The 12,553-nt window shown below is 34.2% G+C and overlaps 1 protein-coding gene across 1 annotated transcript; it reads left to right on the top strand.

Moving 5' to 3' along the window:
* The first annotated feature begins 1,719 nt into the window (after window positions 1-1,719).
* On the top strand, window positions 1,720-11,690 carry LOC120069211 (serine/threonine-protein kinase rio2). The gene is made up of 14 exons (XM_039020909.1): window positions 1,720-2,064; window positions 3,044-3,170; window positions 3,273-3,319; window positions 3,449-3,519; window positions 3,598-3,711; window positions 3,826-4,001; window positions 4,112-4,200; window positions 5,231-5,348; window positions 5,692-5,765; window positions 5,911-5,958; window positions 9,183-9,351; window positions 10,089-10,193; window positions 10,378-10,467; window positions 11,206-11,690. Exons 2-14 carry the CDS (start codon window positions 3,087-3,089, stop codon window positions 11,395-11,397), a joined length of 1,377 nt encoding a protein of 458 aa, XP_038876837.1. The 5' UTR covers window positions 1,720-2,064; window positions 3,044-3,086; the 3' UTR covers window positions 11,398-11,690.
* The last annotated feature ends 863 nt before the right edge of the window (window positions 11,691-12,553 follow it).

The following is a 12,553-nucleotide window of genomic DNA, read 5'->3' as shown; positions in this document are numbered from 1 at the left end:
TTTCTCTCAACCATACTCGATCATACATGATCATACTCGATCGTTCATACTCGATCATGCTTGAACATACTTGATCATGCTTGATCACACTCGATCATGCTTGAACATACACGATCATACTTGAACATACTCGATATTGCTTGAACATACTCGATCGTTCATACTCGATCATGCTCGATCGTACTCGATCGTTCATGCTTTATCATACTTCATACTCGATCATGCTTGAACATACTCGATCATACTCAATCGTTCATACTCGATCATGCTCGTGTATTTTACATGTTTTAAATATTATGTATTATTAGTTACCTCATTTATCAAACTGGCCAACAACTTTAGTAATGATTGTTCTGATTATTTGCTGATTTTATTAATAACTGTTCTAATTGTTTGTTGATTTTATTCCACTTGCGTATTTCCACTACCCATCAAACCACTTCATTATTGACTCAACCAATTTATTAATTGGATGTGAGCTCATTCATGATGTAAACTTAATATTCTAGGGTTGATCACACTTTTTTTTCTAATATTTGTTGGAGTTGTTATTAATGTTCAACAACCACCCCTCTCCCTTCACTTTTTCTATATAACAACATTGGTTATTCTCTATTTGTTGAGAGCCTCCACTATCCAAGATTTATTTTGTCAATCCGGCGAGTTGTTTAACTTCGGTTTCTCATTCTCTACTTTATAATGTTTGGTTATGTTATTTTCATATTATTAAGTTTCTAACTTTTGGTTATTTGGTGGGTGGTAGGGTGTCTCATTGTGTTTTGATTCGGCAACTCGTGGACTCCATCCATATCGTACTTCATAGAAGTAACATATGTACTTCTCTATTCGAACTAGTTCTCTTCCTACTTTATAAGTATTTCTATATTTTTTCTGACTTCATTTTATTGTTTTGTTATGCAGCCCAAACTAATACGGAATATTCAGTTAGTTTGAGGCTGGTGTGTTACTTTTTTTTGTATTCCCCTATATTCCATTTAAGTTGTATTTTTTGGTGTTATTAATTTTGGTGTGTTACTTATACAATGGATATGTTACACGGACTGTTTGATTTTTTTTTGTGTTATTAATTTTTTTAAAATTTTTTATGAGTATTTGCATCGTCTTCAATTATTTTTAATGTTTACATGTTTCTTAATATTGAAGTTACCTAAGTTACCTTACAAAAGTGTGAGATTTTTGTTTTTGAAAGATTGAACAATAAAAATATAGCTTAATTAATTAATAAATATAAATATATTACTTAGATTTAATAAATTTTAGTAATTAATATAATCATTTTTAATTATTTTAATATAAATTATCGATGTAATCATTTTTAATTGTTTTAATATAAAATTGAATACAATAATTGAATTATAAGATTCTTAAAAAAATGTTCACACAGACAAATTATTATAGAGTACAAAAACTGAATCAGATAAACTAACATCACAATCAAACACAGAACTCAGACATAACAACTCTATCACTCAAACACAGACATCAACTTATTACATCCTATATCATCTCAGCGTCCAACCAGCCATTCTCTATTCCCATCTTCGTCCCTATTCTTGAATCAATCAATAAGTTTTTTGATTTGATTGGTAAAGCCTAAAGCCCTAAAGCCCTTTACTAATAGAAAGGGATTTTCTTGCTTGTTTGGTAAAATCACGCTTTTCATTTTGATAGGAGTAGATGCTTGCAGGGGCAGGGCACTCTTCGAAGCTGACTAGGAGCAACCGTGCCCTCACTGGGGGGAAGGTAGCGCACTAATTCGAGATTATTTGGGACAATTTCTCCTGATTAGGGTTATTTGTGTTAAAAACACAAAAAAGAAAATAAAATAAAAGGTCCGGCAGACCCCCAGCCTACCCTCTATTTTCGCACTCGTCTCTCTCTCGACCGATCGCACAGCAAGGCCGTTTCCATCTCCGATCTTTCGGCCGCCGGCCAGCCAGTCGCGTAGCATCGCCAGCAAACAACCGGCGATTACGTCTCTCTCTCTCTCTCTCTCTCGCCTCCTAATTTTCGGTTTTCGTTCGCCACAGCAGTCCGCCGGAGGTAAGGATTATATCTCTCTCTAGTTCACTCTCTGTCCAATTCCCTCTCAGTGCCGAGCTTCAAGTGAAAACGATCTATTGGCTTCCAATTCAGAAGTTTCCAAGAGGACTTAGAACACTTCAACAGAAATTCCTTCGACTTCAGATTTTCTTTCTCAAACCTCAGCATAGCTTTTATGAGGGTGTCACCCATAACAGGGGGATTTTAACATAAACATTAGAAACTTGAAGTTTCTCCTCATACTTGTTTAGAAAATCTTTTATCATATCCCAGAAAGTGAGTCAGCCTTCTTTAGAAGACCCCATAGGAACAAGTTTAGAAAATCTTTTAATATTAGAAACTTGAAGATTCTCCTCATACTTGTTTAGAAAACCTTTGCTCAGATTCTGTACCTCCACTAGATGGACATACAACACATTCTATACTCCAACCCAAAGATGACATTTGTTCAATAACCAAATTGTTCCACACTTGTCTATAACATGTTTGAAGAATGCACAGGATGGAGCAAATTCAATGGCAAACTTTCAAACCAACGCACATGTGATGTGATGAGCAGAGAGGATGACAAGCTTGTTTGTCATGTCTTCAACAAAGAAAATGTCATTCTCAAACCAGATACTAAGTTGCTAAAATACTTATTCTTGATACAATATGTTCCTTATTTCTATAACTCAAAACAAGTACATTCCCGAATCAAAACTTAAAAAGAATCTGAAAAGTAATACTAATACTTATCTGAGAAATCAAAGCGATGAAGCTTCTTAAACTTGGTTGTGGGCACTGATAGATCGGAGGGGGCCAAAGGTTGGTGGTTTGGAGGAAGAAGGAGAAAGGAGGAGAGAGGGGAGAACATTTTTTGCCCTCCGAAAAAACTCATCATTCTTATCATTCGTTTGATTCCTTTGTTTCAAAAATTGTTTTCTTTGATTTATTTATGCTATATTGGTGCCTACTTCCATTGTGCATGATAATATAGGTTGGGTATTTAGCACTTTCCTTGGTTTGGGGCAAACTTGAAGATGAAGCTTGACGTTAATGCCCTACGCTATCTCTCAAAAGATGATTTTAGGGTTCTTACTGCTGTTGAGATGGGGATGCGAAATGTATGTATTGATATTCTTCTCTAGAGGGAGAGAGTTTCATCCACCCTTTAATTTGTTTTTTCTCTGATTCTTACTCTAGTGCAATTGTTTTTGTTGTTTCAGCATGAAATTGTTCCTTCAGAACTTGTGGAACGTATAGCTTCTCTTAAGTATGACTTCAATTCTCTTATCCTTCAGAAAAATTTCTTCCTTTGCATCTCGTAACTTACGTCTTTAATGCCATTACCCTTTTTTACTGGTGGATGGTGAATAAGAATGTCTTACTATGATATGTGTAGGCATGGGGGCACTTACAAAGTTCTGAAGAATTTACTCAAATATAAGTTATTGCACCACGACTCCTCTAAATGTGAGTAGTTACTAAATTATGATGTGGAAATTCTTAATTTTACCAATCTATCTCATTATCCTTCTTGTGTTTGTCTAGATGATGGGTTTCGACTTACATATCTTGGCTATGATTTTCTTGCAATTAAAACTTTGGTCAACCGCGGAGTGTTTGTGGCTGTTGGTCGACAAATTGGCGTTGGGAAAGAGTCTGGTAAATTTCTAGCCTGTTAGAACTTTAAAAGTAGTTTAGTTTTTGGTATCTACAAGGTGAAATACTATTTGACCCATCATTATCTCTTTTCTGGGTTGTTATTGCTGATTATAGATATTTTTGAGGTTGCGAAAGAAGATGGCACCGTGCTTGCCATGAAGTTGCATAGACTCGGTAGAATTTCTTTTAGGTCGGTTAAATCTAAGCGTGATTATTTGAGGCATCGCAGTAGTTACAATTGGCTTTACTTGTCTCGGCTTGCGGCAGTTAAAGAATTTGCATTCATGAAGGTGTGTTTGTTGCTTTGATTTTCTATATGATTTTTATTAACTAGAGCATTTTTTCCAATTTATTGAATTGCGGTATTGATGGAGGCTTGGTTATTTTGCTCTATGTATAGGCTTTGGAAGAACATGGTTTTCCTGTTCCAAGTGCAGTAGACTGTAATAGGCACTGTGTCATTATGTCACTCGTTGAAGGTTATCCGCTGTAAGTTTTTCATTGCCAAACAATGTTTTGTTGTTAATCATTGATCATGAATGTTATGTTCAAAAGTTGTTGATTTGTTGTTGTCTTGTACATGGTATTTGTTATTAACAACTAGAGCTGTAGAGGATTAGTATGTAAATTTGTAAAAAGAAATTACAAGATAACAATATCACAGAACAGGAGAGGCAATAATATGACTGTAATGAGGAACAAAGGAGAAACAACCCCTTACTCATGTAGCTCCTAATTTTAACACACAATTCAAAAAAAAAAAAAACTTGATTCGGAACTAAAGGTGTAAAAGGGTGTGGTATGTTTCTGACCGTTGTTATATTGTTGTCCCTCCTTTGTTAGTTATTTAAATGCATTTTTAGCTCATCTTCATGGCAGAGAGGAAAACATAGAGGGCATCTTTGTTTTAGGATACATGGAAAACATTCTGGTGATTTTTTTTTCTTTGAGCAAGTTAATTTTTGTTTTATCTTATACAATATTATATTGTATTGATCTCATAATTTCTAATGTCATAAAATATGAAAAAAATCAACCTAGAACACATTTTCAAGGAAAATAATCCCATCTAGATGTTTTTGCACCTGAACTATATAAAAATCCTCTTAAAATTTTTTATTTCTCTCAAATGTCAAATCGATTGACAGCCAAGTTTCTTGGTTTGGAGTTTTCCTGGAGAAACTAACTAGAGGAAAATTCAATATTGAAAAGCATAATGATGGACTACTATGATATGTTATTAAGTTTTAGGAACTATAACAGAAGTAAATTTTAAGTTTAGGCACCAGATTTACTGATTGGGGATGACACACTAATGCCCTTACTAACAATTTAGAAGAACCAATATTTATATTTGTTTAAGTGGCCCATTCTTGAATTTTAGTTTCGGAAACAAGCGGGCGGAGTTGGGTCATACAAGCTGATGAGTATATATGCTTTGACGAATGTTATAAACTCTGTTGTACCAATCCTTTCCTTCTTGGTCCGATCCAGAGTACCAATCATTGGTTTAATGCAGGGTGCAGGTAAAACAATTACAAAATCCAGATGTGGTTTTTGAAACGATCATTGGTCTTGTTGTTCGTCTAGCAGAGCATGGACTCATTCATTGTGACTTCAACGAATTCAACATTATGGTATGCTCTTGAGGAATTTTGTGGAAGCAACAAAACTGTAAATTGTTCTATTACTGTCCCTTTTCCTTTTCCGAAAGCCTTTTCTTTTTCTTCAACTTTTCAAATGACGTCTTTTCAGTTGTGAATATATTTTTTGAACTTAAATTATCTGGTGTTCTATTTTGAATTCTTTTTCTAATTATGATTTTGTGCATAACCTTTTCTTTCCACCTGTTTTCAATATATTGTCACAGTTTCTTATTCCAAAAAAAATAATAACAATAAAATAAAATCTAAATGCAGTTCAACTTCTCTCTTGAGCACACTACTGTTCATTCAATCTTTCTATTCTTGTGCTTTGCAGATTGATGATGATGAGAAGGTCACCATGATCGATTTTCCACAAATGGTTTCTGTCTCACATCGCAATGCACAAATGTAAGAAGAACAAAATGAGGCTCTATATGAATAAAATATTGGTTTTTTGGCTAACAATTTTCTCATGTCATATGAATCCTATAATTTATGTTATTAGCCTATACTTAATGTGACTATCTTTTGAAAATATCTTTTTTAATTTCAGGTATTTTGATCGTGATGTTGAATGCATCTTTAAGTTTTTTAGAAAAAGGTTGGTGCCTAGTTGTTAAGATTATTGAAATTGCTTATGTCCATTGTTAAAACTGTCTTGAGTTGTGTTTGGATTATGAAACTACATGTTGAATAATGACATGTTGACCTATGAAAGAATTTTTGATATTGTGAGAAGTCTTTGAAATTTGCACGATGAGAATGAGTTTGGTAGGAAATATGTTTCACATTCCTCAGGGAATTTTCTCTTCATTATATTTAATTTGAATGGAAAGTGGGAATTCTAAACCATTATGTAATACTGCCTTCCAATATTATGAGATTATGGTCTTTTTCCCTGCTAATTAGGATTTTTTTTTTTTGCCTTATGATTCAAGCCTTTGATATTTTCTATAGTAGATTTGACTGGTTGATATTTTAGCAAAAATGAAGAAAATGGTGTTGCACACTCATGCACACCCCTTAATAACTCATGATATGCTGTAAATTTTCCATGAGCATGCTTTTACATTTGATCATCACTCCTACTTTTACTTTGATTAATTGGGACAAGCTGTTACTGACACCATATACGTAGTCAATGTAGTATTCTCTTAGAATGTACATTTCTATACTTCTCAAGAAAGATAACGTGAATAAAATCAAGAATCTCTGCTTAGTAAGTTTGATGGATGGTCTTTTTTCAAGCAAAAAATGTTTGCTATGACTTTGGTTGAGAGGCGCCAGAAGTGTTTATCTAGAAATCAAGATGCTTTTGTGGTCAACTAACTAGACTAGAATCTCATGCCTAATGAGCTCAGTTGAGTATAGGATTCAATATTTGGAAGGAAGGCATTGGGTATGAGGTGGAGATCTTGAGTGGGAATTGTTTGCGTCCTGCTAACTTTTGTATTTTGATATCAGTAGTTCCAAATGTAAAATTTATGCATCTAGAAACATTAAACAGGGGAATCCTATCTTTTTTTTTTTCCCTTTTCATTTTATGGTGGATATATCGAGTTGTTTCTTGGGGTATTGATAGGAGTTTTGTTGGAGGTTTTGGGACAAGGAGAGATGAGTTTAGCTCGGGCGCCTATAGTTTGTTGATACCGTTTTATTTCTGGGTACATATGAATCCTTTTCAAATTGAATATCTTTCCTCTCTTTGAGTTGATCTTTGCTATGGTTGATTGTATTGTCGCTTTTGAATTCAATTAAGTTTAGTAGACGGTCTCAATTGTTGGTGTGTTAACTGTCAAGTCTTAAATGTCTTTGTTATGAACTCATACTTCGGTGTTTCTCTCTCTTTCTGGTTGTTCTGGTTGTTAATTGATGGTAATATAAACTATAACTATAAGAGACTTGTAATCCCCAAAATTCTACACGTATTGGTTGTCACTTTCTACCCATAGTTAGCATGTAGCCTTGTGGATCATATTAGACATTTCGTTATCATTTTTTGGTAACAAAGAGTCAATAGACATCATTATTTCAACAATCCTTAACACAAAAAGGAATAGTTTAGGAATTATTAAATATGAAACTGTTATATGAAACTACGGTAGGGGTATCCAATCCTAAGATAGAGGATTTGAAGTAGTATTGAGGTCATAATGTTGTAGTCTTTTCTTTTGGGATCTTATTTTGGAAAAGGATGAGAAATTAAAAAATTGCCTAGATTTGAGAATATTTGGCTGGACCTCCCTGACTTCTCTATTATTCAGAATTGGTGGGAAGTTATGATAGTTTCTGGTTGGCCTAATTTTTTATTCATGGAAAAATGGAAACTTCTTAAAACTCATTTAATCAGATGGAACGAGGACTTTTTTGGAAGAAGAAAATAGAAAAAAATGAGTGTTCTTAGACAAATCGATGAAATTGATAGAGTGGAAGACACTGACCCTCTTCTTCCAGTAATCTCTCTTCTTCCAGTAATGGCTAATAGGAGGAAGCTTCTTACGGGTGAATTTTCAGAGATTGTTTTGAAATAGCGAACTGTGGAATAAAAAATGTAAACGTCGATAGATGGACTACGAGTAGAAGTAACAGAGCTTTTAAAAGTACAATTGAAGATGAGGCTGGAATAGAGGCAAAGTTCTTGAACTTCTTTAAAAGGCTGCATATGGAAAGACAGTTGACAGTTGTGTTTGAAGGTGTTAATTGGGTCCTGAATCCCGATGGATAGTCACGTGAATTTTGAGTTGGAAGCTTCATTTATTGAAGAATAGATGTGTTCCACGATTTTTTTGAAAAGGAGTCGTCAACAACCTGATGAATGAAAGTTATATATACCTCATTCCAAAGAAGTTAAAAGCAAATAGAGCGGGTGAGTACAGAACTATAAGCCTTGTCACTTCTTTGTATAAGTTGATAGCAGAAGTGTTAGCCAAATGTTTGACTAAAGTTCTTGGTTGTGATCTACGATACTCAAGCTGCCTTTGTCAAGGGAAGACGGATTCTCGACACTATCTTTATTACTTCCGAAGTTGTTGGTGAGGTAAATTGTTGAAGAAAGAAGGCTCTCTTCAAATTAGACCTTGAAAAAGCTTAGGATAAAACCGATTGGGCCTACCTCGATGCCATTCTGGAGCTCCAACGCCTTGGCTAAAGATGAAGGAGATGGATAAGGGGATGTTTGAATAATACTAACTTCTCTGTCTTGCATAATGGGTGTCCTAGAGGTAAAATATCTGCTGAGAGAGGGATTGTATGAGAGAATCCTATATCTCCCCTTTTTGTGTATTATCATTGGTGATGCTCTTAGCCGTTCTATCCCCTATTGCCAAGACAAAAAGGTGCTTCAAGGCTTCCGTGTGGGTGGTAAGCTAAGCTTGAAGTGGCGCACACACCTCCGTTTAAGGCTAGGAGGCTCACTTTTGCTGATTCTACCTAAATAGCCTTCCTGTTTGTGGCTTTTCAGTTTTCAAGCGTCTTGGAGTTTGTCTGTAGTTTAACACCCTTGAAGCTTCCTTGTGGGTTTCGGGTCAATTATTTTAAATAGTCGAGTTCTTTCTTGTAATTTCTTTGGTGGTGGCGGTTACGTAGAACTATGTTGCATGTCTTTTATGTTTCATTCGTCTTAATGGGAGTTGGTTTGCATCACCAGCTTCATGATTTATGATGTTTATTTTAAATCCTATGAAGTTCAATTAAAGTATGTAAATGATATGTTTGAATTCAAGTAGTAGGGTTGGAGGTGTTATCTTGAGCCATCGCACATTATTCCAGAGGGTTAATGGCTCTTCTTATTGCTATTTTGAAGACTTGAGTTCCTTTCTCTCACAGGTTTAACTTGTCATTCCATGAGACCGTGGTTGATGAAAATGATGTAGAAATTGACAACGATGAAAGTGCAAGGCCTTGCTTTTCTTTGATATCTAAAGGTGTTGGAAGTTTAGACAAGGAACTTGCTGCCAGTGGGTTCACACGAAAGGAACAGGAACACATCGAAAAGGTAAAGAAAATAATTTGTTTTTCAGTACAGAGATATGGTATTGCAACATATTGTGTAATTTTGGTACAACCTCAAGTTTTCTTATAATAGTAACCGGTAAATATAGTTTTAAAATGAAATGTAGTTCTAAACCCTTGAGGCCACTGGTATGCCATAATATTAGATACACATTTCTCCTAAGCGATGATGAACATATGGCCAAAACATATCCTGATTCTCATCCCCGATAACAATATGTTGGAGGTGTATCATCTTTTACCTAATTTTTGCCATATGTGTCAGCCAAATGACTTATGAGCAACTTTGACCACTGATCAAGCAATGTATTGACGAAACATCACTGATTTTCAGCAATACACATAAGTTCGATTTTTCAGCAATACACATAAGTTCGATTTTTCAGCAATACACATAAGTTCCCTAACGATTAAGTAATTGAATTTGAGACAGTAGAGGAGAAAATATGAAGTAAACTTGAAATCAGGATATGGTTGACCTTATTGACAAAATGGCTGGTCTTTTGCTGTGTTTACTATCTGAGCTGTCTGCTGTTAGTGTAATTTATGTTTGGTTCTTCCTCATGTAACATCTTTTTCTGGTGTATCCTCTGATAGATCTCATATGTCAGTTTTTTCGTGGAGATTTAGAATTATTTTGAACATAGTTGGTTATCCAGTCCATTCTAGATTGATTGGTGATTACTAAGTTTGACCATTCGATACTGGTACAATTTGCAGTTTATTGAAAATGGACTTGAGGGAGATGTTGATTCTGGTGGTGAAGAAGATGAAACGGAGGACACCGATGTGGTGGAAGTGGAACATCTACGCATTTCAGAGGAGGTATTCAGTTTATAATTATGCTCGAACTAAGTTTGAAATTTAGGATGATCTTTCCAATCAAATTGTATTTTCATCTTCTCTAATGCCATAAAAGTCTGATCATGGGTGGGAGTTCATGAAAATGTAGCTGATATATTTCTATTTTCCTTTTTTTTTTTTTTTTTTTTTTTTTTGTAATTTACAGGAAACTTCGAATGGTGATGAAAATGCAGAGCTTCAGAGGAACCATGAAGCATGTCAGAACGATGTATCTGAGAACGACTCAGATTCGGATGTAATGTTTCTAAACTAAACTCTACGATCATTCTCTTACTTAATGTTTCTAATAAAACTCCTTTTTCCCTCGCATTGTTGATATATTTCTAATATCTCCCATATTCATCAAACTAAGTTTAATCTGGAAATTTCCATGGGGGGTTGAGTGAGGTAATGGACCTTGCATGATTTTTAACTTATCTGCTCGGTTTTAAACTAAGTACATCTTTTCTTTACAGTTTTAGCAGGCGAACATGTAGGTTTTATCTTTTGTCTGCTCATGGATAATACGTTTAGTTCTAAATCAAGAAGAAAATGAAAACGGAATCTCCGGGAATGACTCAAGTGAACCGGTATCAATCCTAACAATCTATAACCCCATTCTATTAACAAAGCCACTCTAGAGGCGCTTGGTTGTTTCAGGATGCCTCTAAATGTTTTCGCCCTTTGTGTTCGCTGAAAACTCAAAACCTTTATCTGTCTCTTAGTTTTAGGGTGTCCAATGGCCAATATCTCTGGGAGATAAAGGATGAGTAGGGTAGACAGACAGTTTTCTTGACATCCAAAATGTTGTAAAGTCAGGTGAGTTGTATCGTGAGATTAGTCGAGGTGCACATAAGCTGGTCTGACACTCCCGAATATATAAAAAAATTTTAGGGTAGACAGACGATGAGCATAATGGGAAAAAAAGGGTCAACAATTAAAGGAAAAAGACGTATTAGCAAAAGTAACATTTGGTGTCTGTTTTGCATTTCAGGGGGACAATGGAGGTGAGTCTAGAGATGAAAATGAAGACGAACTGAACAAACGATTGAACAAGCAGAGACGACGTGCCATAGCATCAGCTAGTGGAGGAAGTAAGGCTCGTGCGTCCCGAAACACCTATAAAGACAAGGGGAGGAAGTCTTCTAATAATTCCAAGATTCATAAACAAATCGGCATCTGGTGAAGTTTTGTTGTGATACTTGACGATGCACACACATCCTTGTACCATTGCTTATAGTTGTGTATCGTCGTGCCAATTTTGTCCTCGTACTTTAGGAAGAAAATCCGGTCTTGGTTTTTGTTTCATACCTTTATTATTATACTTCGGTGGGGTTATTATACTTCGGTGGGAAGTCTTCTTATTTATTTTAGTTTTTGGTGCAAGGATGAATTTGACATGATGAAAGTATATTGGCAAAAGTAGCAATTTAATTTTTATTTTGGGTATGTATATATATCAGTGAATTAATTCTGTCATTCTGTGCATTCCATTTGATAATATTGCAATTAATATTTGTATTTGAGTTTTTCTTTTTAAAAAAGAAATTAATAATATATCACTATATAATCAATTTTATGTTTAAAACTTTCAATATGTAAGATCTTTAGGGTCTAAATTGATTTAAAACAGAAATAAAATTAAAATAATATATTATTTTCTTCATTACATTATTGATTGGGCAATAAAATAGATTGTGAAGGACAATATAATGTCCAGTAAAATTTAGTAGTTTGCAAAGAATAATGTAATGTTGATTAAAATATAATAGTTTGTGAAGGTTGATAATTGATATAATGATTTGTAGCGATTGTATCGACAAATTTGTTACTATTTTCTTTGTAATCAAATTTGATATAATGATTTAGTAATAAAATTCATAAAAGTTCATTGCCGTAATAATAATAATTACTATTTTAAGGAAAATTAATGTGGGAGTATAAGAATTTAAATTTTTTACTTTAAAGTACATATCAATTATCCTAAACATAATTTGAAAAATATATATATATATTTTTTAAACAAAATTAATCAGAAAATGATCAAATCATATATATATAAAAACCCTTTGAATTTTATGTAATTAGTTTCGAAGTTTTTTTCCTTCCAAACAATTCTTCAAGGCTTTTGTTGTTAAATTTATGGATGAGTTGAGTTCACTGCAATCTGAAAGTGCCTCATTTTTAAATGTTTGTGCCAAAGTCATTGAATAACCGAACAACGTTTTCATAACTATATACTCTTACGGTATTCAATTGAACTCATTGGTTTTCCAAATCTTTTCAAACTCACTCACTTGGACTACTACAAGTTCCACAGGACTCCAACATCAATTGATTTT

The sequence above is a fragment of the Benincasa hispida genome, unplaced genomic scaffold (assembly GCF_009727055.1).
Source record: "Benincasa hispida cultivar B227 unplaced genomic scaffold, ASM972705v1 Contig285, whole genome shotgun sequence".
Classification (NCBI taxonomy): Eukaryota; Viridiplantae; Streptophyta; class Magnoliopsida; order Cucurbitales; family Cucurbitaceae; genus Benincasa; species Benincasa hispida.
Note: the sequence above shows the minus strand (reverse complement) of the source record. Positions and strands in the feature narration are given on the sequence as shown.